The sequence below is a fragment of the Salmo salar genome, chromosome ssa14 (genome assembly GCF_905237065.1).
Source record: "Salmo salar chromosome ssa14, Ssal_v3.1, whole genome shotgun sequence".
Taxonomy (NCBI): domain Eukaryota; kingdom Metazoa; phylum Chordata; class Actinopteri; order Salmoniformes; family Salmonidae; genus Salmo; species Salmo salar.
Window position 1 is genome coordinate 56706830 of NC_059455.1, and position 26866 is coordinate 56733695.

Sequence of the window (26866 nt, forward strand, 5' to 3'; positions counted from 1 at the left end):
TAGAAATTAGGTAAAACGGATTTAAGTTTCCCTGCATTAAAGTCTCCGGTCACTAGGAGTGCCGCCTCTGGATGTGCGTTTTCCTGTTTGCTTATGGCGGAATACAGCTCATTGAGTGCAGTCTTAGTGCCAGCATCGGTCTGTGGTAGCATGTAGACAGCTACAAAAAAAACCAGATAAACTGATAGATAGTGTGGTCTACAGCTTATCATGAGATACTACCTCAGGCGAGCAAAACCTTGAGACTTCCTTAGATATCGTGCACCAGCTGTTGTTTATAAATATGCACAGGCCCCCGCCCCGTGTCTTACCAGAGGCTGCTGTTCTATCCTGCCGATAGAACAGCAGTGTATAACCCGCCAGCTGTAAGTTATTAATGTCGTCGTTCAGCACACGACACGGTGAAACATAAGATATTACACCGTTTTTAATGTGATGTTGGTAGGATATACGTGCTTTCAGTTTGCCCCATTTATTTTCCAGCGATTGAACGATAGCTAACAGTACGGATGACAAAGGCAGATAAGCCACTCGTCGCCTGATCCTCACAAGGCACCCTGATCTCTTTCCGCGAGATCTCTGTTTCTTTCTCCAGCGAATGACAGGGATGAGAGGCTGTACGGGTGTTTGGAATAGATCCTTCCCGTCCGACTCATTAAAGAAAAATGATTTGTTCAATTCGAGGTGAGTAATCGCTGTTCTGATGTCCAGAAGCTCTTTTCGGTCATAAGAGACCGTAGCAGCAACATTATGTACAAAGTTACAAACAAAGCGAGAAAAAAAACGAACAAAATAGCACAGTTGGTTAAGAGCCAATAAAACTGCAACCATCCACACCGGCGCCATTATACTTAAGTCGTGTGGGTCCAATTGGCTCATTCATCTCCCCTGTAACTATTACCCAGGTCGTTGCTGTAAATGAGAATGTGTTCAGTCAACTTACCTGGTAAAATGTTGATTCAATTAAAAAACACTGTACTATAAACAACAACACATAAGCATCAAACAGAGACAAAGAATGAGACCGTCACAGGCAGCTAGAAAAAACACAACACAGCCAGGGTCAGGAAACATAGGCTCACCTGAGCAGAGCCTCTCCTCCTCCTCCTTCCCCCTCCTAAATCTCTGGGACCAAGCTTTACCGATCCAGACAGGAGCTGAAAGAGACAAGGGTGTAACAATTAAACTATGACCTTTCAGTGTCATAGTAATGAAACAGACTAATAACTTAGGCTGGGAATTCCCAGGAAGCTCACGATACTTAGGTGCTGATACGATATGTTAAATCAAAGTTTATTTGTCACGTGCACCGAATACAACAGGTGTAGACCTTACAGTGAAATGCTTACTTACAGGCTCTAACCAATAGTGCAAAAAAAGGTATTAGGTGAACAATAGGTAGGTAAAGAAATAAAACAACAGTAAAAAGACAGGCTATATACAGTAACGAGGCTACATACAGACAAAGGTGAGTCAGGCTGATTGAGGTAGTATGTACATGCAGATATGGTTAAAGTGACTATGCATATATGATCAACAGAGAGTATCAGTAGCGTAAAAGAGGGGTTGGCGGGTGGTGGGACACAATGCAGATAGCCCGGTTAGCCAATGTGTGGGAGCACTAGTTGGTCAGCCCAATTGAGGTAGTATGTACATGAACGTATAGTTAAAGTGACATGGCATATATGATAAACATTTTTACATTTTAGTCATTTAGCAGACGCTCTTATCCAGAGCGACTTACAGTAGTGAATGCATACATTTCAATTCATAGTTTTTTTTCTCCCCCCCATAAACAGAGAGTAGCAGCAGCTCTCCTCATGATTCTACAGTGCCTTCAGAAAGTTCACACCCCTTGACCTTTTCCACTTTGTTGTTACAGGCTGAATTTTTTATTGATTAAAATTATATTTGTCACTGCCTACACACACACACAACCCTATAATGTCAAAGTGGAGTTATTTTTCCAATCTTTACAACATTTTTGGGGGGGGAGCTTTAATGTCTTTAATCAATAAGTATTCAACCCCTTTGTTTTGGCAAACCTAAACAAGTTCAACAGTAAAAATGTGCTTAACAAGTCATACTGCTTGTTCTGTGCGTGATTTCCTGCAAGACAGGAATGTCAGTGTTCTGCCATGACCAGCGAAGAGCCATGACCACGTCTGGGACCTGTTGGATCGGAGGGTGAGGGCTAGGGCCATTCCCCCCACAAATGTACCTGCAAGTTCCCGGACCTTGGTGGAAGCATGGGGTAACATCTCACAGCAAGAACTGGCAAATCTGGTGCAGTCCATGAGGAGCAGATGCACTGCAGTACTTAATGCAGCTGGTGGCCACAGACTGTTACTTTTGACCCCCCCCCCCCCCTTTGTTCAGGGACACATTATTCCATTTCTGTTAGTCACGTCTGTGAAACTTGTTCAGTTTATATCTCAGTTGTTGAATCTTGTTATGTTCATACAAATATAAACGCAGTTGACAGTGAGAGGACGTTTCTTTTTTTTGCTGAGTTTATAACTAAAAAACGGTTTAAAAAACGACTTTTGTCCTCTGAAGAGGGATGGGTTAATAATATTTTTTTTAAACAAGGCCATCTATTGGTAGATGGGTAAAAACAAAATACAAATCTGACATTGAATATCCCTTTGAGCATGGTGAAGTTATTAATTACACTTTGGCTGGTGTATCAATACATCCAGTCACTACAAAGATAAAGGCGTCCTTCCCTAACTCAGCTGCTGGACAGAATGGAAACCGCTCAGGGATTTCACCATGAGGCCAATGGTGACCAAAACAGTTGTGTCTGTGATAGGAGAAAATAGAGGATGAATCAACATTGTAGGTACTCCAGAATACTAACTTAAATGACAGCATGAAAAGGAGGAAGCATGTAGAGAATAAGTACATTTTCTAAAACATACATCCTATTTGCAATAAGGCACTAAACTGCAAAAACATTTGGCAAAGACATTCACTTTATATCCTGAATGCAGTGTTGTGTTGGTTATTTTTTTTTATTTCACCTTTACTTAACCAGGTAGACTAGTTGAGAACCAGTTCTCATTTGCAACTGCGACCTGGCCAAGATAAAGCAAAGCAGTGCGACACATACAACAGAGTTAAACATGGAGTAAAACAAACATGCAGTCAATAATACAGTAGAAAAAGTCTATATACAGTGTGTACAAATGAGGTAGGATAAGGGAGGTAAGGCAATAAATAGGCCGTGGTGGCGAAGTAATTACAATAGAGCAATTAAACACTAGAATGGTAGATGTGCAGAAGATGAATGATGTGCAAGTAGAGATGCTGGGGTGCAAAGGAGCAAGATAAATATATAAATACAGTATGGGGATGAGGTAGTTGGATGGACTATGTACAGGTGCAGTGATCTGTAAGCTGCTCTGACAGCTGGTGCTTAAAGCTAGTGAGGGAGATATGAGTCTCCAGCTTCAGTGATTTTTGCAATTCGTTCCAGTCATTGGCAGCAGATAACTGGAAGGAAGGGTGGCAAAAGGAATAATTGGCTTTGGGGGTGACCAGTGAGATATACCTGCTGGAGCGCGTGCTACGGGTGGGTGCTGCTATGGTGACCAGTGAGCTGAGATAAGGCGAGGCTTCACCTAGCAGAGACTTGTAGATGACCTGGAGACAGCGGGTTTGGCGACGAGTATGAAGCGAGGGCCAACCAACGAGAGCGTACAGGTCGCAGTGGTGGGTAGTATATGGGGCTTTGGTGACAAAACGGATGGCACTGTGATAGACTGCATCCAATTTGTTGAGTAGAGTCTTGGAGGCTATTCTGTAAATGACATCGCCGAAGTCGAGGATCGGTAGGAGGGTCAGTTTTACGAGGGTATGTTTGGCAGCATGAGTGAAGGATGCTTTGCTCTGAAATAGGAAGCCGATTCTAGATTTAATTTTGGATTGGAGATGCTTCACTTTTTAGTGACACGGGGCAGTATTTGGAAATTCAGATGAATGACGTGCCCAAAGTAAACTGCCTGTTACTCAGGCCCAGAAGCTAGGATATGCTTGGTAGAATTGGATAGAAAACACTCTGAAGTTTCTAAAACTGTTAAAATAATGTCTGTCAGTATAACAGAACTGATATGGAGGGCGAAAACCGGACAAAAATCCATCCAGGAAGTGTGATTTTTTTTTGATGCGAGTGGTTTTCCATTGAATACCTATTGACTATGTAATTGGTTAGGGCCCAGATTGCAGTTCCTATGGCAACAACCCTGCTTATTCAGGGTGAATCAATGGCTGCATCTGGAACGACACCCTATTCCCCCAAGTTGTGCACTACTTTTGACCAGAGCCCATAGGGCACAATTTAAGGAATAGGGTGCCATTTGTGACACAGACAGGGTAAATCAAGGTCACCGATTCTCACCTGTGATGACTTCATCGGTTTTTCTTGGTCGATCTTCACAAGCTGCAGCCTGGCTCTCTTCAGCTGGTCGATCTTAATGAGTTGGACCTTGGCCCTCTTCAGCAGATGGAACATCCTCTTGTTGGTGCTGGTGAGGTTGCTCCGATGGCTGGTGCCCCCCTGTTCCACCACCACCCCATCATCAGCCTGGCTTTCTCCTTCGTAATCCCCGTCAGCAGCAGCCTCCACCCCTGGGGAGAAGAATCAGGCAAGTGTCCCTCTGACTAATTTGCAAAGGCTGACATCAAACCTGCAAATGGCAACTTATTCCCTATATTGTGCACTACTTTCTAACCAGAGCCCTCTAACAAGCTACACTGCAAGCTGTACCGCGCCATCCTATGAATATGTAGAATTCAGTCCCCTTGACTTTTTCCACATCGTTACATTAGAGCCTTATTCTACAATGGGTTAACCTGTTGGGGCTAGGGGGCAGTATTGAGAATTTTGAAAAAAATGTGCCCATTTTTAACTGCCTCCTACACCAACTCAGAAGCTAGAATATGCATATTATTGTTCAGGTTTGGATAGAAAACACTCTGAATTTTCTAAAACTGTTTGAATGGTGTCTGTAAGTATAACAGAACTCATGTGGCAGTCAAAACCCTGAGACAAATTCTGACAGGAAGTGGATACCTGATGTGTTGAATTACCTTTAAGCCTATGCCATTGAAACACACAGGGGCTTATTAATCTTTGAGCACTTCCTATGGCTTCCACTAGATGTCACCAGTCTTTAGAAAGTGGTTTGAGTCTTCTACTGTGAGAACTGAACAAACAAGAGCCTTGGAACGGTGGTGGCCGATTAGACTCTGGCGCGCGAGTTCATGTTGGGTACTCTTGTTCCAATACGTTTTAAAAGAGAATGCATTCGTCCGCCTTGAATATTATTCATGTTCTAGTTGAAAAAGGCACTAATGATTTATGCTATACAACGTTTGACATGTTTGAACGAACGTAAATATTTTTTTCCCCCTCGTTCATGAAGACAAGTCCGGCGGGCATAGATCATGTGCTAACAACACGGAGCTTTTTGGAGATAAATTATGAGCTTTTTCGAACAAAACTACATTTGTTATGGACCTGGGATTCCTGGAAGTGACATCTGATGAAGAGAATCAAAGGTAATGGATTATTTACATAGTATTTTCGATCTCTCCAACATGGCGGTTAGTCTGTATCGCAAAGCGTATTTTTCTGGGCGCAGTGCTCAGATTATTGCAAAGTGTGATTTCCCAGTAAGGTTATTTTTAAATCTGGCAATCCGGTTGCGTTCAAGAGATGTAAATCTATAATTCTTTGAATGACAATATAATATTTTACCAATGTTTTCGAATAGTAATTATTTAATTTGTTGTGCTGATTTGACTGGCGGTATTGGAGGGAAAAGATTTCCTCAACATCAACACCATAGTAAAACGCTGTTTTTGGATATAAATATGAACTTGATAGAACAAAAAATGCATGTATTGTCTAACATAATGTCCTAGGAGTGTCATCTGATGGAGATTGTCAAAGGTTAGTGCATAATTTTAGCTGGTTTTCTGCTTTTGGTGACGCGTGTCTTTGCATTGACAAAACATTACACACAGCTATTTTCAATGTACTGTCCTAACATAATCTAACTTTATGCTTTCTCCGTAAAGCCTTTTTGAAATCGGACAACGTGGTTAGATTAAGGAGATGTTTATCTTTCAAAGGGTGTAAGATAGTTGTATGTTTGAGAAATTTGAATTATGACATTTAATTGTTTTCAAATTTGGCGCTCTTGATATTTCACCTGTTGTTGATAGGGTGTACCAGGGGTGGGACGCTTGCGTCCCACATAGCCCATAGAGGTTAAATTGTTTTTTCCCTCTCATCAATCTACACACAATACCTCATAATGACAAAGCAAAGTTTTTTTGAAACATTTACAAAACTGAAATATACCATTTACATAAGTAATCAGACCCCTTTACTTTGTACTTTGTTGAAGCACCTTTGGCAGCGATTGCAACCTCAAGTCTTTTTGGGTATGACGCTACAAGCTTGGAACACCTGTATTTGGGGGGTTTCTCCCGTTCTTTGCAGATCCTCTCAAGCTCTGTCAGGTTGGATTGGGAGCGTCACTGCACAGCTATTTTCAGGTCTCTCCAGATATGTTAGATGGGGATCAAGTCTGGGCTCTGGCTGGCCCACTTAAGGACATTGAGACTTGTCCCGAAGACAGTCCTGCGTTGTCTGAATACTTATGTAAGTATGGTATCTGTTTTTTACATTTTATAAATTTGCTAAAATGTCTAAAAACCTGCTTTCACTTTGTCATTATGGGGTATTCTGTGTAGATTGATGAGGATTTTTTTTTATTTAATCAATTTTTGAATAATGCTGTAACGCAACAAAATGTGGAAAAAAGGAAGGGGTCTGAATACTTTCCGAATGTACTGTATTTGCATGACAACATCTAAGAATTCTACTTTAAATCACAGTCCAAATAATTTTCTGGAATAAGAAAATAGATGTTTGCTTAATGGATCTTTAGGAAATAATACATTTAACTGAGCACAGAAATGGCCTTACCTTGGACATTTTCTGTGTCATTTGCTGCCTCCTCCAGAGTCTCAGATGAAGCAGCTTGAGATGCAGCAGCAGCATTACTGACTAGCACCGCCAGTTTCCTCACAACCCCAGGAGAGTTGAGGTCCTCCATCTTCAGCTTGAACCTCCCCCTCTTCCTCACCGGCGAGGTCAAACTTAGGTACTCCTGGGCTTCTTCTGTGGTTTCACCATCAGCAGCACTAAGGCCTTTCTTCTTCTTCTGGGCCAGGCTGAGGGTCAGCTTCTTGAGTCTCTCATAGACCTCGAGGTGGGATGAGCCTGGGCTTGAGGAAAGGCTGGTCTTAAGTGTTTTTTTACCAGTTGAGCCATCAACTTCAGGTTTGAACTCATTTTGACCTGGAGTTCGAGACAAGTTGTCAATGTCATCATTGTCTGAATCATAAAAGGATAGGCTCATGGCATCCTCCTCCACCTTGTATTGGCACTTTTTTTTCGGGGAGCCCCTGGGCAAGGATATGATCTCGTCATGGAGGAACCTCTTGGGTGCCTTGATGACACGTGAAGACCTGGCGCTCACCACAGGCAAGGAGATGTTACTGCTGCCTCTTTGCTGGATCTCTCCAGGGGACAGGAGAGGTTTGCCCTCTGTCCCGGTTCTCTCCCACTGCGCCTCCTGTCCCGCCTGCTTCACTGGGGTTGGAAGCGACTCTGGCACGTAGGTGTCGAAGACAACCTTACGACGGAAGCGTTTCACAACAGAAACTGGCGGACTAAGCTTGTGCACATTACTGGGCTTCCTCCTGAAGCCAAATATGGACTTACGCTTATATGGTGGTGTTTTCTTTCTTTCCAGGGGTATTGCTGGCTCCTGACCCAGTTCAGCTCCAACCTCAGGGGAATCCTCAGTTCCCCTGGACACCCTCTTCCTCTGCTGCGTATTCACAGGTTTAGGAGACAGTGCTACTCCTTGAGAAGCGGTGTTGGGATTCGTGGTCTTCTGTCCATTTCTAGACTGAGCTTCAACCTTGTCCCCTTGCTGAGATCCTTTTCTCCTCTTCCCAGACCTCTGTGGCTTAACTTTGTCTGTTTCACTGTTGTCTGCTGTTACCTCCCCAGCCTCTTTGACCTTGGAAGTCTTCCCTTTGCCCTTGACCACTGTCAGGGTCCACACCAGTTTACCCTGCTTGTTTCTGCTGCTTTGGGGTCGGGCTGTGCTGGACCCTGAGCCTCCCCTGCCTACCTTAGTTGTTTGTTCCTGCCTGTTCCTCTTTCTGGCTGTTGAAGACGATTCCACCGCTTTCCTTCCCCTTTTCCAGTCAGAGCCATCCGATTTTGCACTGCCCTTGCTTTTTGAGGCCTTTGTCCCAGTAGCCTGCTTTCCTGTAGACTTAAACCCTGAACTGATGGATTTCTTTTGGGCTGCCAGTTTGGCAACTATTTTGGGTTTCACAGCATTTTCTTCCTGACCCTCTCCAACCTCTTCTTCAGAGACCTTGCCTCCACTTTTCTTAAGCTTCGCTGTAAGTTCTGGAGCTAGGGGAGGCTTTAATAATGATGATTGGAAAAGACTGCCTAGAAACGAGAGGGGGAAACATGTCTTGATACGAATAGACTAATGTCAGACAATAACTTGATCATGCATATTATCAGGTATGCTACCAAAGCAATACATTGCAAAGATGAAGGCTACTGCATATTTCTGCTAGGAAATGTGATAATTCCTGAGCACAGGTGATCTCACATTACTGTTCCTCATTAGCCTACTTACTTTTAGAGATATTACGTGCTGAGAGTGTAGGCTGGTATTCCATCCAAAACCCAGAGAAATCCTCATCCTAACACACAGAAAAACAGGGTAGGAATGTGTTTAACAAAAAAAAATGTAATACTGACCCTAACAACCACAATAGGCTACACTACACGAATACTTAGCAGGTATACTACATAAGACCTAATAAAATCAGCCAATGTATATTTCTTTACAATGAATAATTAAATGTTTAGCCCTAATCGATCTTAAATCACAGGGTTGGGATCAGATGAAACCATGGACAGCAGCCCAGGTGATAACTGTTCACAAACCATCACACTGAACTGGTTCGAGAGATCAGGATTCAAAATGTAGTGGGGGATAACTGCAAACGGACAAGTGTAATTTCAATTAGGTCTAGGCTAGTACAAATGCAAAGTGTGATCATTGATCAAACTCTACTTCAACAGAAAATACAGGCCATCATGAAATGTACACTGTTCATAAATACAGATCTGAATCCTATTCTACAGCATTACCGGAAGTTGAGGATGTGTAAGAAAGAGAGAACTATAAAAAAATAGCAAGGCAATAAAAATTCTCTACTTAGTAAACTGCAATCAGCTCACTAGCTGAGAGGGCAAGCTGTGTGACAAAAAAAACTGCAAAAACGATATCGGGGCCAGAGACTACTTTTTTTTTTACTGGGAGTTAAAACGGACAAGATTTAGAAGAGGAAAATAGACAGATCCCAAAGATCTGGGCGATATACAAGAAGCTTTACTGAGAGTGTATAAAGCTACTTATAAACTGGGTGGTTCGAGCCCTGAATGCTGATTGGCTGAGAGCCGTGGTATATCAGACCATACACGCAGGTAAGATAAAACATTTATTTTTACTTTACTATTCAGAAAGCATCTCAGAAGAGGAGTGCTGATCTAGGATCAGGTCCCTCCCTCTGTAAAGGTAGCACAAGTGAGAATCAGCCCGGCAATGGCCCAAATTCACGCAATTCTATCCCCTCCCCCACGACTACTAAAAAAATATTAAATGCAGGTAGTAATATTATATTTAATGTAGGTACTGTAGTAATAGAAGCTATCAACCGAACTATGAAAGGCAAACAAAAAAATACATTCATTTTCCAACTTCTATTTAAAATTCAATGAAATGTACTGTGGGTGTCATCCATCAACAGGCACTATGTATGGCTGTAGCATCGATGCATCCAAATACATTTCACTAGAAAGCAGCTTATAAAAACACAAATGCAACTACTTCAATATTATTCTGTCTGCACAGTTGACGCGACTGCTAGTAAGCAAGCGAGCGAGCGAGCAAGCAAGGGATAAGAACATTGCCAGCTTACATAGCAATCAAACAAACAAATACAATGAATAACAAGTCCGCTTCTCAACAACTTAACTTTTCTAGCAACCTAACAACCAAGTTCAGGTGGATTAAATATAATTACAAATTAACTTATCAAAAATTTTAACAATCACGTTTTAATTGAGATTAACAGTAAATGTGTGCTTGCTTTCTTTGGCAATCGTGGAATAAGCAGGATAAACGTCTCCGTTCCGTCTATTATCTGGAACGAATAAATTCGGGCAGTGCCAAGTCATCATTATTTCCAGATAATGTACGAAGCATCAGTGTTTATACCTTACATGTACGGTACCAGTCAAAAGATTGAGTAGGTGTCCATTCAAGTGTTTGTCATAAAAATAAAGCAGTGATCAGCATGTGGGAACTCCTTCAAGACTGTTGGAAAAGCATTCCAGGTGAAGCTGGTTGAGAGAATGCCAAGAGTGTGCAAAGCTGTCATCAAGGCAAAGGGTGGCTACTTTGAAGAATCTAAAATACATTGATTTGTTTAACACTTTTTTGGTTACTACACGATTCCATGTGTTATTTCATAGTTTTGATGTCTTCACTATTATTCTACAATGTAGAAAACAGTAAAAATAAAGAAAAACCTTTGAGTAGGTGTCCAAACTTTTGACTGGTACTATACATGTGTACAGTGCATTCAGACCCCTTGACTTTGTACGTTACAGCCTTATAAAATTAAATATTTTTTCCCCTCAATCTAAAAACAATACCCCATAATTTATAAAAAGAGAAAATACCTTATTCAGACCCTTTGCTATGATACTCGAAATTGAGCTCAGGTGCATCCTGTTTCAATTGATCATCCTTGAGATGTTTCTACAACTTGGGAGTCCACCTGGGGTAAATTCAATTGATTGGACATGATTTGGAGATGAACACACCTGTCTATAAGGTTCCACAGTTGACAGTGCATGTCAGAGCTAAAAGCAAAACATGAGGTCGAACAAATTGTCTCTAGAGCTCAGAGACAGGATTGTGTCGAGGCACAGATCTGGGGAAGGGTACAAAAACATTTCTGCAGCATTGAAGGTCTCTAAGAACAAAGTGGCCTCCATCATTCTTAAATGGAAGATGTTTGGAAACGCCAAGACCCTTCCTAGAGCTAACGATTTTCTGTAGTCTATTGTCATGCTGTCAAAAGAAAATTATAATTCTTAATTCCAAGATCAGGCCACACACTGTCTCACACCAGTCTCTTATGGTGTGTCCCCTGCCCAATATTCATGGATACAGCTCTCAGATGATAAACATACGGTCCATGCTCTTGAGGATCCTTTAGATGTCCCTAACCCATTGAAGTTGACATTTAAAACGGTTGAGGATAGGTAAGGGATTTGGTTGTATTTAAGTTTAGGATAAGGGTTATGGTTTAGGGTAGGGATGTCCCATGGTTCCCAGATAGCAATGACCATAAACCTATAGGAGCTTTGGCTGCAAGGACTGGCCAACCATTATATACAAATTATAGGTTTTAACCATGTGTTGATGCTATACAGTGAACAGTGAACAAAAAAGTTCAATAAAGCTCAACAAGCATTATTAACTTATGGGTATGCAGTGCCTAGTGAAAGTCTACACCCTTGAAGAGGCAACAGCGCCTCTTCAACCTCAGGAGGCTGAAGAAATTTGGCTTGTCACTAGAGGTCGACCAATTATGATTTTTCAACGCCGATACTGATTATTGGAGGACCCAAAAAAGCCGATACCGATTAAAATCGGCCGATTGTTATTATTATGATTTTACTTTTTTTTTTTTTTATATGTATATGTATATGTATATGTATATGTATATGTATATATATATATATATATATACACACACACACAGCTCTGAAGTGACAATGATACTGAAGAGTCTGCTTAGGAGACAAATACTCTCAACTGTTTGAATAATAAAAAGTTTAAGTTACCTGTGATGAATGCTGAAAACAAAAACTGTAATTTCTATATGCAGGAAATCCTATTTTTATAATGGGCAAGGTAAGAATTCACTACCAAAGTGCGAGTCACAATTCCCATGACACCTTCTAGCAAAATCTGAAAAGCGGTTCCTTCATTTATTCCATAGGATATATCCATAGGATATAACTCTGAACAATATAAGCGAAGATCTTTTATTTTTTGTAGAGTGCATTTCTGAAAATATGTTGACAAACGTTACCTAGTGAGATTTACACGGGTATCAAAACGCCGAGGCGGTTTAAGCACAAAACAGACCTTATTTGAAGTAGATCAAGACATTCTCTATGGAAGACATGAACGGTAAAATAACGAAGGAACCCCTTGCAAGTTCAGCCGCAAGTTATTACAGGAATTGTGACGCGTCGACTAGCTCTAAACCATATATCTTTGACTATTACGAGCCTGCTGCTGCCTACCACCGCTCAGTCAGACTGCTCTATCAAATATCAAATCATAGACTTAACTATAATATAATAAACCTTAGGTCATTAATATGGTCAAATCTGGAAACTATCATCTCGAAAACATTATTCTTTCAGTGACATACGGAACCGTTCCGTATTTTATCTAACGGTTGGCATCCATAAGTCTAAATATTCCTGTTACATCGCACAACCTACAATGTTATTTCATAGTTCCGTAAAATTCTGGCAAATTAGTTCACAACGAGCCAGATTCTGTGTGCAACGAACGCAAGAGAACTGACACAATTTCACCTGGTTAATATTGCCTGCTAACCTGGATTTCTTTTAGCTAAATATGCAGGTTTAAAAATATATACTTCTGTGTATTGATTTTAAGAAAGACATTGATGTTTATGGTTAGGTACAGTGGTGCAACGATTGCTTTTTTTCGCAAATGCGCTTTTGTTAAATCATACCCGTTTGGGTTAGGTGAAGTCTGCTGTCTTTGTTAGGAAGAAATAGTCTTCACAGTTCGCAACAAGCCAGGCGGCCCAAACTGCTGCATATACCCTGACTCTGTTTGCAAGAGAAGTGACACATTTTCCCTAGTTAAAAGAAATTCATGTTAGCAGGCAATATTAACTAAATATGCAGGTTTAAAAATATATACTTGTGTATTGATTTTAAGAAAAACATCAATGTCTATGGTTAGGTACACGTCAGAGCAAAGACAGTCCTTTTTCGCGAATGCGCACCACATCGATTATATGCAAAGCAGGACAGGCTAGATAAACTAGTAATATCATCAACCATGTGTAGTTAACTATTGTTTATGATTGATTGTTTTTTATATGATAAGTTTAATGCTAGCTAGCAACTTACCTTGGCAACGTAAAGCAGGTGGTTAGAGCGTTGGGCTAGTTAACGTAAGGTTGCATCCCCAAGCTGACAAGGTAAAAATCTGTCATTCTGCCCCTGAACAAGGCAGTTAACCCACCGATCCCAGGCCGCCATTGAAAGTAAGAATGTGCTCTTAACTGACTTGCCTAGTTAAATAAAGGTTTTTAATGTTTTTTTTTTTTTTTTTTTTTAAATAGGCAAATCGGTGGCCAAAAATACCGATTACCGATTGTTATGAAAACTTGAAGTCGGCCATTGCGATTAATCGGTCGACCTCTACTTGTCACCAAACACACAAACTTTTACAGATGCACAATCGAGAGCATCCTGTTGGGCTGTATCACCGCCTGGTACGGCAACTGCTCCGCCCAGAACTGTAAGGCTCTCCAGAGGGTAGTGAAGGCACAACGCATCACCGGGGGCAAACTACCTGCCCTCCAGGACACCTACACCACCCGATGTCACAGGAAGGCCAAAAAGATCAAAGACAACCACCACCCGTGCCACTGCCTGTTCACCCCGCTATCATCCAGTAGGAGAGGTCAGTACAGGTGCATCAAAGCTGGGACCGAGAGACTGAAAAACAGCTTCTGTCACAAGGCCATGAGAATGTTAAACACCCATCACTAACATTGAGTGGCTGCTGCCAATATACTGACTCAAATCTCTAGCCACTTTAATAATTAAAAATTGGATGTAATACATTTATCACTAGTCACTTTAAACAATGCCACTTTATATAATGTTTACATACCCTACATTACTCATCTCATATGTATATACTGTACTCTATACCATCACTGCATCTTGCCTATGCTGTTCGGCCATCGCTCATCCATATACTTATATGTAGATATTCTTATTCATTCCTTTACACTTGTGTGTGTATAAGGTAGTTGTGAAATTGTTAGACTACTTGTAAGATATAACTAGAAGCACAAGCATTTCGCTACACTCGCATTAACATCTGCTAACCATGTGTATGTGACCAATAAAAGTTGATTTGTATACAGAAGATAGGGCTATCTGGTAAAGACCAAGTCCATATCATGGTAAGAACAGCTCAAATACGTAAAGAGAAACGACAGTCCATTATTACTTTATAACATGAAGGTCAGTCAAACCGGAAAACTTAACGTTTTTGTAACTGCACTTGAAGAAACTAGTCAAGGTCTATGATGAAACTGGCTCTCATGAGGACCGCCACAGGAAAGGAAGACCCAGAGTTACCTCTGCTGCAGAGGATAAGTTCATTGGAGTTACCAGCCTCAGAAATTGCACCCCAAATAAATGCTTCACAGTGTTCAGGTAACAGACAATTGTTCAGAGGAGAATCAGGCCTTATGTCAAATTGCTACAAAGAAACTACTACTAAAGGACACCAATAAGAACAAGAGACTTGCTTGGGCCAAGAAACATGAGCAATGGACATTAGACCAGTGGAATTTTGTCCTTTCGCCTGATGAGTCCAAACTTGAAATTGGAGCGTCTTTGTGTTACGAAGAGTAGGTGAACGGATGATCTACGGATGTGTGGTTCCCACTATGAAGCATACAGGTGGTGGTGTGATGGTGCTATGCTGGTGACACAGTCAGCGATTTATTTAGAATTCAAGGCACACTTAACCAGAAAGGCTACTACTGCATTCTGCAGCAATACACCATCCCATCTGGTTTGTGATGGGACCATCATGTTTTTCAACAGGACAATGACCCAAAATACACCTCCAGGCTGTGTAATGGCTATATGACCAAGAAGGAGAGTGATGGAGTGCTGCATCAGATGACCTGGCCTCTACAATCCCCCGACCTCAACCCAATTGAGATGGTTTGGAATGAATTGGACCGCAGAGTGAAGGAAAAGCAGCCAACAAGTGCTCAGCATATGTGGGAACTCCTTCAAGACTGTTGGAAAAGCATTCCAGGTGAAGCTGGTTGAGAGAATGCCAAGAGTGTGCAACTGTCATCAAGGCAAAGGGTGGATACTAGAGGTCGACCGATTAAATTGGCATGGCCGATTAATTAGGGCCGATTTCAAATTTTCATAACAAAATCGGTAATCGGCATTTTTGGACGACGATTATGGCCGATTACATTGCACTACACGAGCAGACCGCGTGGCAGGCTGACCACCTGTTACGCGAGCGCAGCAAGGAGCCAAGGTAAGGTACTAGCTAGCATTACATTTGTTATAAAAAAAAACGATCTTAACATAATCACTAGTCAACTACACATGGTTGATGATATTACTAGTTTAACTAGCTTGTCCTGCGTTGCATATAATCAATGCGGTGCCTGTTAATTTATCATCGAATCACAGCCTACTTTGCTAAACAGGTGATGATTTAACAAGCGCATTTGCACCAACGTGTACCTAACCATAAATATCAATGCCTTTCTTAAATCAATACACAACCATATTTTTTTCAACCTGCATATTTAGTTAAAAGAAATTCATGTTAGCAGGCAATATTAACTAGGGAAATTGTGTCACTTCTCTAGCGTTCTGTGCAAGCAGAGTCATGGTATATGCAGCAGTTTGGGCCGCCTGGCTTGTTGCGAACTGTGTGAAGACCATATCTTCTTAACAAAGACCGTAATTAATTTGGCAGAATTTCACATAATTATGACATAACATTGAAGGTTGTCTAATGCAACCGCAATATTTAGACTTAGGGATGACACCCGTTCGATAAAATACAGAACGGTTCCGTATTTCAATAAAATAAATGTTTTGTTTTCAAAATAATAGGTCAATAATATGGTCAAATCCAGAAACTAAGGCTCGTATTTCTGTGTGTTTATTATATATTATAATTAAGTCTTTGATTTTCATAGAGTGGTGGTAGGCAGCAGCAGGCTCGTAAGCATTCATTCAAACAGCACTTTCCTGCACTTGCCATCAGCTCTTCAAGCAATGCTTGAAGCACAGCGCTGTTTATGACTTCAAGCCCATCAACTCCCGAGATTAAGCTGGCAATACTATAGTGTCTATAAGAACATCCAACAGTCAAAGGTAAATTAAATACAAATGGTATAGAGAGAAATAGTCCTATAATAACTACAACCTAAAACTTCTTAACTGGGAATATTGAAGACTCATGTTGAAAGGAACCACCAGCTTTCATATGTTCTCATGTTCTCAGTAAGGAACTTAAACGTTAGCTTTTTTACATGGCACATATTGCACTTCTACTGTTATCTCCAACACCTGGTTTTTGCATTATTTAACCTGTTAGGGCTAGGGGGCAGTATTGACACGGCTGGATAAAAACGTACCCGATTTAATCTGGTTACTACTCCTGCCCAGTAACTAGAATATGCATATAATTATTGGCTTTGGATAGAAAACACCCTAAAGTTTCTAAAACTGTTTGAATGGTGTCTGAGTATAACAGAACTCATATGGCAGGCAAAAACCTGAGAAGATTCTGAACAGGAAGTGGCCTGTCTGACAAGTTGTTGTTCATCTTGGCTCTTTTTATTGAAGACTGAGGATCTTTGCTGTAAAGTGACACTTCCTACGGCTCCCATAGGCTCTCAGAGCCCGGGAAAAAGCTGAATGATATCGAGGCAGCCTCTGGCTGAAACACATTATCGCGTTTGGCAAGTGGCCGATCAGAGGACAATGGGCTTAGGCGCGTGCACGAGTCGACCCCGTGCTTTATTTTCTTTCCTCTTTTTAACTAAACGCAGATTCCCGGTCGGAATATTATCGCTTTTTTTACAAGAAAAATGGCATAAAAATGTATTTTAAACAGCGGTTGACATGCTTCGAAGTACGGTTATGGAATATTTAGAATTTTTTTGTCACGAAATGCGCCATGCTCGTCACCTTTATTTACCATTTCGGATAGTGTCTTGAACGCACGAACAAAACGCCGCTATTTGGATATAACAAAGGATTATTTGGGACCAAACTAACATTTGTTATTGAAGTAGAAGTCCTGGGAGTGCATTCTGACGAAGAACAGCAAAGGTAATAACATTTTTCTTATAGTAAATCTGACTTTGGTGAGTGCTAAACTTGCTGGGTGTCTAAATAGCTAGCCCTGTGATGCCGGGCTATCTACTGAGAATATTGCAAAATGTGCTTTCAACGAAAAGCTATTTTAAAATCGGACATATCGTGTGCATAGAGGAGTTCTGTATCTATAATTCTTAAAATAATTGTTATGCTTTTTGTGAACGTTTATCGTGAGTAATTTAGTAAATTCACCGGCAGTGTTCGGTGGGAATGCTAGTCACATGCTAGTCACACACTAATGTAAAAAGCTGGTTTTTGATATAAATATGAACTTGATTGAACAAAACATGCATGTATTGTATAACAATGTCCTAGGGTTGTCATCTGATGAAGATCATCAAAGGTTAGTGCTGCATTTAGCTGTGGTTTGGGTTTATGTGACATTATATGCTAGCTTGAAAAATGGGTGTCTGATTATTTCTGGCTGGGTACTCTGCTGACATAATCTAATGTTTTGCTTTCGTTGTAAAGCCTTTTTGAAATCGGACAGTGTGGTTAGATTAACGAGAGTCTTGTCTTTAAAAATTGTGTAAAATAGTCATATGTTTTAAAAATTGAAGTTTTTGCATTTGAGGTATTTGAATATCGCGCCACGGGATTACACTGGCTGTTGAGTAGGTGGGACGCAAGCTTCCCACCTAGCCCATAGAGGTTAAACCAAATTGAACCTGTTTCATTATTTATTTGAAACCAAATAGTTTAACTTAATATATTACATAAGTAAAATCTAAGTGTTCATTCAGTATTGCTGTAATTGTCATTATATATACACACACACACACACACACACATATAAAAATAGCCTTTTTTTGGTCCTCCAATAATCCGTATCGGCACTGAAAAATCATAATCGGTCGACCTCTAGTGGATACATTGAAGAATCTCAAATATAAAATTTATGTTTTTTTTTTTGTTGGGTTACTACATGATTCCATATGTGTTATTTTATTGTTTTGATGTCTTCACTATTATTCTACAATGTAGAAAATAGTACAAAATAAATTAAAACCCTTGAATGAGTAGGTGTCCAAATTTTGACTGGTACTGTGTGAGAGCGAGAGAGAGCGAGAGAGAGATAGTGATAAACTGTAATTCAGCGTTTAGCTGCCATAGTACACATGAAACAAAATAAATAATTGAATCTTGTGCTCTTTGCCATTTCCGCTCGAGACCAGTAGGGGTCGCGCAAGTCTTTTGTGACTCACTGGCCATAGCTAGCTAGTTAACGTTAGGTAGCTAGCGTAGCTAAAATGGTTAACCGGGTGCTAGACTATCGATGTTTTCAAACAAATAAAAACACTAGCTAGCTCAATTAGCTACCTAATATCACAGGCTAGACCCTAAAATGTATGGACTTAGCTAACTGTTAGAGCAGGGGTAGCTAGCTTAGATAACGGACAACAACCATGACCAGTCCAGAAATGAAGCCAACTACAAAGTCAAACTAATTAGCAACTGCAACGAAACACACAACTACAAATACAATAGCTAAAATTACCCATTTGAAACTTTTTGGAATCTTCTCCGGCTAGACTCGACTGTTAATCAACCAACTGACTCACAACGACCGTAGGAAAGGCGACTGTTGGAAAGTGAGGAGCCGAGGCCGACTCAAGCAGCAAGGCAGACGGCTCGACCAGTAAACGACACCGCTGCTGGATCATGTGTTTTTAGTTCCTTTAGAGGTAATGCTAGCTCCCTATTAAGGGTAGCATTGATGTTGACAATTGATGATACATGTATGCTGCTATTTGCTATGATGAAAATTACAAATCACAGATTTGTAAAAAAGACAAGAAATAGTAGCCTATAGTTGACTTGGTGATGTGAGATCTCAATCCTAGACAATTTCATTTATGTTCAGGATCAGCTAAAATTTTAAACACTATGACAAAGTTACACAGTTGGTGACAATTCATAACTTATCTGGTTTACGACATTTTATTTTCTTCTGTCAGATGAAGTGGTCAGATGAAGCAGAAGCTAAACTACAGGACTGTTTTGCTATCACAGACTTGAACATGTTCCGGGATTCCTCAGATTGCATTGAGGCGGCAGGTAGCCTAGTGGTTAGAGCGTTGGACTAGTAACCAAAAGGTTGCAAGATCAAATTCCTGAGCTGACAAGGTAAAAATCTGTCATTCTGCCCCTGAACAAAGAAGTTAGGCCGTCATTGAAAATAAGAATTTGATCTTAACTGACTTACCTAGTTAAATAAAGGTCAAATAAATAAAAATGTAATTAAATTGAGGATTACACCACATCAGTCACTGGCTTTATCAATAAGTGCATCGAGGACGTTGTCCCCACAGTGACTGTACATACATAACCCAACCAAAGCCATGGATTACAGGCAACATTCGCACTGAGCTAAAGGGTAGACCTGCCGCTTTCAAGGTGCGGAACTCTAACCCAGAAGCTTACAAGAAATCCTACTATGCCCTGCGACGAACCATCAAACAGGCAAAGCATCAATACAGGGCTAAGATTGAATCATATTACACCGGCTCTGACGCTCGTCTTATGTGCAAACTATTATAGACTACAAGGGGAAGCACAGCCGCGAGCTGCCCAGTCAGACGAGCTAAATCATTTCTATGCTCGCTTCGAGGCAAGCAACACTGAGGCATGCATGAGAGCATCAGCTGTTCCGGACGACTGTGTGATCACGCTCTCCGTATCTGACGTGAGTAAGACCTTTAAACAGGTCAACATTCACAAGGCTGCAGGGTAACCGTGTGCTCCGGGTATGTGCTGACCAACTGGCAGGTGCCTTCACTGACATTTTCAACATGTCCCTGACTGAGTCTGTAATACCAACACATTTCAAGCAGACCACCATAGTCCCTGTGCCCAAGAACACAAAGGCAACCTACCTAAATGACCACAGACCCGTAACACTCATGTCCTTAACCATGAAGTGCTTTGAAAGGTTGGTAATGGCTCACATCAACACCATTATCCGAGAAACCCTAGACGCACTCCAAGTTGCATACTGCCCAAACAGATCCACAGATGATGCAATCTCTATTGCACTCCACACTGCCCATTCCCACCTGGACAAAAGGAACACTTGCGTGAGAACGCTGTTCATTGACTACAGCTCAGCGTTCAACACAATAGTACCCTCAAAGCTCATCACTAAGCTAAGGATCCTGGGAATAAACACCTCCCTCTGCAACTGGATCCTGGACTTGCTGACGGGCCGCCCCCAGGTGGTGAGGGTAGGTAGCAATACATCTGCCACGCTGATCATCAACACAGGAGCTCCCCAGGGGTGCGTGCTCAGTCCCCTCCTGTACTCCCTGTTCACCCACGACTGCATGGCCAGGCACGACTCCAACATTAAGTTTGCAGACAACACAAAAGTGGTAGACCTGATCACCGACAACAACGAGACAGCCTATAGGGAGGTCAGAGACCTGGCCATGTGGTGCTAGAACAACAACCTAACCCTCAACGTAACCAAGACTAAGGAGATGATTGTGGACTACAGGAAAAGGAGGACCAAGCACGCCCCCATTCTCATCGACAGGGCTGTAGTGGAGCAGGTTGAGAGCTTCAAGTTCCTTGGTGTCCACAACAACAAACTAGAATGGTCCAAACACACCAACACAATCATGAAGAGGGCACGACAAAGCCTATTCCCCCTCAGGAAACTAAAAAGATTTGGCATGGGTCCTGCGATCTTCAAAAGGTTCTACAGATGCAACATCGAGAGCATCCTGACTGGTTGCATCACTGCCTGGTATGGCAATTGCTTGGCCGCTGACCGCAAGGCAGTACAGAGGGTAGTGCGTTTGGCCCAGTACATCACCAGGGCTAAGCTGCCTGCCATCCAGGACCTCTACAGCAGGTGGTATCAGAGGAAGGCCCTAAAAATTCACAAAGACCCCAGCCACAGACTGCTCTCTCTACTACTGCATGGCAAGCAGTACCGGAGTGCCAAGCCTAGGACAAAAAAGTTTTTACCCCAGGCCATAAGACTCCTGAACAGGAAATCAAATGGCTACCCGGACTATTTTCAGTGTGCCCCCCCCCAACCCCTCTTTTTATGCTGCTGTTACTCTCTGTTTATCATATATGCCAAGTCACTTTAACTTACATGTAGATGTTCCGCTAGCGGAACACCGCTCCAATATCAAATGATAGGAGTTTGTAATTTGCGCCACACCCTAAAAAAAATCCCAAAACTTCCATTTTTTGGGGGGGGTGTCAAATTAGCTAGCCGTGATGGCCGGGCTATCTACTCAGAATATTGCAAAATGTGCTTTCGCCGAAAAGCTATTTTAAAATCTGACACCGCGATTGCATAAAGGAGTTCTGTATCTATAATTCTTAAAATAATTGTTATGTATTTTGTCAACGTTTATCATGAGTAATTTAGCGGTGGGTATGCTAGTTCTGAACATCACATGCTAATGTAAAAAGCAGTTTTTTGATATAAATGTGAACTTGATTGAACAAAACGTGCATGTATTGTATAACATAATGTCCTAGGAGTGTCATCTGATGAAGATCAAAAGGTTAGTGCTGCATTTAGCTGTGGTTTTGGTTTTTGTGACATATATGCTTGCTTTGAAAATGGCTGTGTGATTATTTTTGGCAGGGTACTCTCCTGACATAATCTAATGTTTTGCTTTCGCTGTAAAGCCTTTTTGAAATCAGACCATGTGGTTAGATTAACGAGAGTCTTGCCTTTAAAATGGTGTAAAATAGTCATATGTTTGAGAAATTGAAGTTATAGCATTTGAGGTATTTGTATTTCGCGCCACGCGATTCCACTGGCTGTTGACTAGGCCACCTCGCCCAGACAGGTTAACTAGCCATCTAGGATGAATTGGTCTATCAAAAGGGTTTCCCGAACTTGGTCCTCAGGACCCCAAGGGGTGCACGTATTTTATTTCTTCCCCTAGCACTACACAGCTGAATCAAATAATCAACCAATCAAGCTTTGATCATTTTGAATCACCTTGGGGTCCCGAGGACAGAGTTTGGGAAACGCTGGTCTATCAGTAGACTAGTTCTAAATTGCTTGCGGAATGGGGCAAATATCCATGCAGATCATGTCAAGCAGCAACTAGCCTAGTTGTGAGCTTGGGCACCAATTTGACTGATGATGTGATGACAAGCTTACATACAAGAGATAGCTGATACTAGTAGACTAGGGTGTGAGAAGTCAGTCAAATACTAGGTAGGACAAACTGCTTAGTTTAAAATGACACAGGCCAAGCTTTTGGTTTAGCCCACTCAAACAATGCAGAGGAAGGTCTCATGATTATTTCTGTTCCACAGGCTGTCGTTTTGCACGAATTATGAGGGCTGTCAGGAGTGGACTGGGTGAGAGATGATACAGTATATGAGGAATAATCTGACTGAGCGAGATCCACATTGATACTATGTAGTGTAATAGTGGATTTGTGTGAATGTGACTGTGTTGCAAATGTAGACACAGTATCATCACTTTCCTCAAAGTGTTTTACTATAGCTAAGTTGGCATATAACTTGCCTGGAAACCGGACGTTGAATTGCATTGAATGCAATGTCGGGCAGAAATTAGAGTTTCAATCAAGAAAGCTTCCAATCATGACCTCTACATTGAATAAAATTATACTTTACCGGTTGTCCGTGCAGCTGGTCCTATTGGCGGTAGGAATGTGAGACAATATATCCACAGGAAAGTGTAATTATGTCACCTTTTCAAAGCGCTGGTAGTGTATTCAGATTTCTATCACCAAAATACATGCACGAGACGTATGCATACTTGCTGAGCTCGTGCACGTGTTTACAAGGTTATGAACATGCGATATACAGTGCATTTGGAAAGTATTCAGACCACTTTCCTTTTTCCACATTTTAGCCTTATTCTAAAATGTATTTTTTTTTTCTTAAGTCGTCAATCTACACACAATACCTCATATTAACAAAGCGAAAACAGGTTTTTAGAAATGTATACGTACAAAAACCCAGAAAATCCTTATTTACACAAAGTATCCAGACCCATTGCTATGAGACTCGAAATTGAACTCAGGTCCCCAAGAAGTGTCCATCATTCTTAAATGTAAGAAGTTTGGAATCACCAAGAGAGCTGGCTACCTGGACAAACTGAGCAATCAGGGGGAGAAGGGCCTTGACCAGGGAGGTGACCAAGATCTAAGGTCACGCTGACAGAGCTCCAGACTTCCTCTGAAGATGGGAGAACCTTCCAAAAGGACAACCCTCACTGTAGCACCACCATCACTGTAGCACCACCAATCAGGCCATGATGATAGTGTGGCCAGACGGAACACTCCTCAATAAAAGGCACATGACAGCCCGCTTGGGGGGGGGGGGGGGTGCCAAATGGCACATGAAGGACTCTCAGACCATGATAAACAAGATTCTCTGGTCTGATGAAACCAAGATTGAACTCTTTGGCCAGAATGCCAAGCATCACATCTGGAGAAACCTGGCACCATCCCTACAGTGAAGCATGGTGGTGACAGCATCATGCTGTGGGGAAGTTTTTCAGTGCCAGGGACTGTAAGAATAGTCAGGATCGAGGAGAAAGATGAAAGGAGCAAAGTACAGAGAGATCCTTGATGAAAACCTGCTCCAGAGAAAACAGGACCTCAGATTGGGGCAAAGGTTCACCTTCCAACAGGACCATGACCATAAGCACACAGCCAAGTCAACGCAGAAGTGGCTTCGGGACAAGTCTCCGAATGTCCTTGAGTGCCCCAGCCAGAGTCCTGACTTCAACCCGATCCAACATCTCTGGAAAGATCTGAAAATAACTGTGCAGCGACAATCCACATCCAACCTGACAAAGCTTGAGAGGATCTGCAGAGAAGAATGGGAGAAGCTCTGCAAATACAGGTGTGCCAAGCTTGTAGCGTCATACCCAAGAACACTCGACCCTGTAATCACTTCCAAAGGTGCTTCAAAGTACTGAGTAAAGGGTCTGAATACTTAAGTACGTTTTTTTGTATACATATGCAAAAAAATATATATTTTATTTATTTAACTAGGCAAGTCAGTTAAGAACTGACAAATGATGGCCTACCAAAAGGCCTCCTGCAGGGACAGGGGGTTAAAAATAAAAAATAAACAGGACAAAAAAAACAAAAAGAATACACATTACGACAAGAGACAACACAACACTACATAAAGAGAGACCTAAGACAACATAGTAGCAGCACAGAACATGGTGCAAACATTGGGCACAGGCAACAGCACAACGGGCAAGAAGGAAGAGACAATAATACATCACGCAAAGCAGCCACAACTGTCAGTAAGAGTGTCCACGATTGAGTCTTTGAAGAGACTGAGATAAAACTGTCCAGTTTCAGCGTTTGTTGCAGCTCGTTCCAGTCACCAGCTGCAGCGAACTGAAAAGAGGAGCGACCCAGGGGATGTGTGTGCTTTGGGGACCTTTAACAGAACGTGACTGGCAGAACTGGTGTTGTATGCGGGGGATGAGGGCTGCAGTAAATATCTCAGGGGGGAGTGAGGCGTAAGAGGGTTTTATAAATAAGCATCAACCAATGGGTCTTGTGACAGGTATACAGAGATGATCAGTTTACAGATGAGTATAGAGTGCAATGATGTGTCCTATAAGGAGCATTGGTGGTAAATCTGATGGCCGAATGGTAAAGAACATCTAGCCGCTCGAGAGCACCCTTACCTGCCGATCTATAAATTATGTCTCCGTAATCTAGCATGGGTAGGATGGTCAGCTGAATCAAGGTTAGTTTGGCAGCTGGGGTGAAAAAGGAGCAATTACGATAGAGGAAACCAAGTCTATATTTAACTTCAGCCTGCAGCTTTGATGTGTGCTGAGAGAAGGACAGTGTACCATCTAGCCATACTCCCAAGTAAGTGTATGAGGTGACCTCAAGCTCTAAACCCTCAGAGGTAGCAATCACACCTGTGGGGAGAGGGGCATTATTCTTACCAAACTACATGACCTTTGGTTTGGAGGTGTTCAAAACAAGGTTAAGGGCAGAGAAAGCTTGTTGGACACTAAGAAAGCTTTGTTGTAGAGCATTTAACAGAAAATCCAGGGAGGTGCCAGCTGAGTATAACACTATCATCTGCATGTAAATGTACGAGAGAGCTTCCTGCTGCCTGAGCTATGTTGTTGATGTAAATTGAGAAGAGCGTAGGGCCTAGGATCGAGCCTTGGGGTACTCCCTAGGTGACAGGCAGTGGCTGAGAAAGCAGATTTTCTGACTTTATACACTGCACTCTGAGGTAGTTAGCAAACCAGGTCAATGACCCCTCAGAGACACCAATACTCCTTAGCCGGCCCACAAGAATGGAATGGTCTACCATATCAAAAGCTTTGGCCAAGTCAATAAAAATAGCAACACAACATTGCTAAGAATCAAGGGCAATGGTGACATCATTGAAGACCTTTAAGGTAGCAGTGACACATCCACAACCTGAGCGGAAAGCAAATTGCATACCAGAGAGAATACTATAGACATCATGAAAGCCAGTCAGTTGATTATTGACAAGTTTTCCAACACTTTTGATAAACAGGGCAAAATAGGCCTATAACAGTTAGGATCAACTTGATCTCCCCATTTAAATAAAAGGACAAACCGTGGCTGCCTTCCAAGCAATGGGAACCTCCCAGGAAAGGAGAAAGAGGTTAAAAATGTCAGAGATAGGCTTGGCGATGATAGAGGCAGCAACCTTAAAAGAAGAAAGGGTCTAAACCATCTGACCCAGATGTTTTATTTATTTTTTTATTTTTTTCAGGAGCTCCTTTAGCACCTTGGACTCAGTGACTGCCTGCAGGGAGACGTTTTTTAGCGGGGCTGGGGAAAAAGAGAAGCATCGGAGATAGTCGCATTAGAAGGGTTGGGAGATGAGGAAATGTTGGACGGGCAAGGAGGCATGGCTGAGTCAAATAGAAATCCTGACTTAATGAAGTGGTGATTAAAGAGCTCAGCCATGTGCTTCTTGTCAGTAACAACCACATCATCAACATTAAGGAACATGGGCAGCTGTGAGGAGGGTTTATTCTTCAGGTCTTTAACCGTTTCGCAAAACTTCTTGGGGTTAGACCCACAGAGAGAGAACGGCTCCTTAAAGTAACTAACTTTGGCCTTCTGGAAAGCCTGAGCGCACTTATTTCTCATTTGCCTGAACGATAGCCAGTCAGCCTGAGTATGCGTGTGCCGAGCCTTTTGCCAATGCAATTCTTGAAGTGGAACAACTCTGAAAGATCACGGTCGAACCAAGGGCTGAACCGGTTTTGAATTCTAATTTTCTTTATGGGGGTGTGTTTGTTAACAATACCACTGAAAATATAAAAAAAGAAGGTCCAAGCGTCTTCGACAGAGGGGATCAAGCTGATTCTATACCATTTTACAGAGTCCAGTTCATGCAGGAAGGCTTGCTCATTAATGTTCAGCAAGCATCTATGACAAATCAGGACAGGTTGTTTCACTG

At 41.8% G+C, this 26866-nt stretch overlaps 1 protein-coding gene across 4 annotated transcripts in view; it reads right to left on the minus strand.

The window, feature by feature from the left end:
- The window catches only part of LOC106570121 (histone-lysine N-methyltransferase 2B), a 96610-nt gene that overhangs the window by 66920 nt on the left and 2824 nt on the right, over window positions 1–26866 (minus strand). For all 4 annotated transcript variants that reach the window (XM_014142152.2, XM_014142151.2, XM_045694603.1 and 1 more), the window contains 4 exons: window positions 8751–8817; window positions 7004–8554; window positions 4403–4632; window positions 1083–1157 (listed from right to left, as the gene is read on the minus strand). In XM_014142152.2, coding sequence (XP_013997627.2) covers window positions 1083–1157; window positions 4403–4632; window positions 7004–8554; window positions 8751–8817 — 1923 coding nt within the window. The remainder of the gene's footprint in view (window positions 1–1082; window positions 1158–4402; window positions 4633–7003; window positions 8555–8750; window positions 8818–26866) is intronic.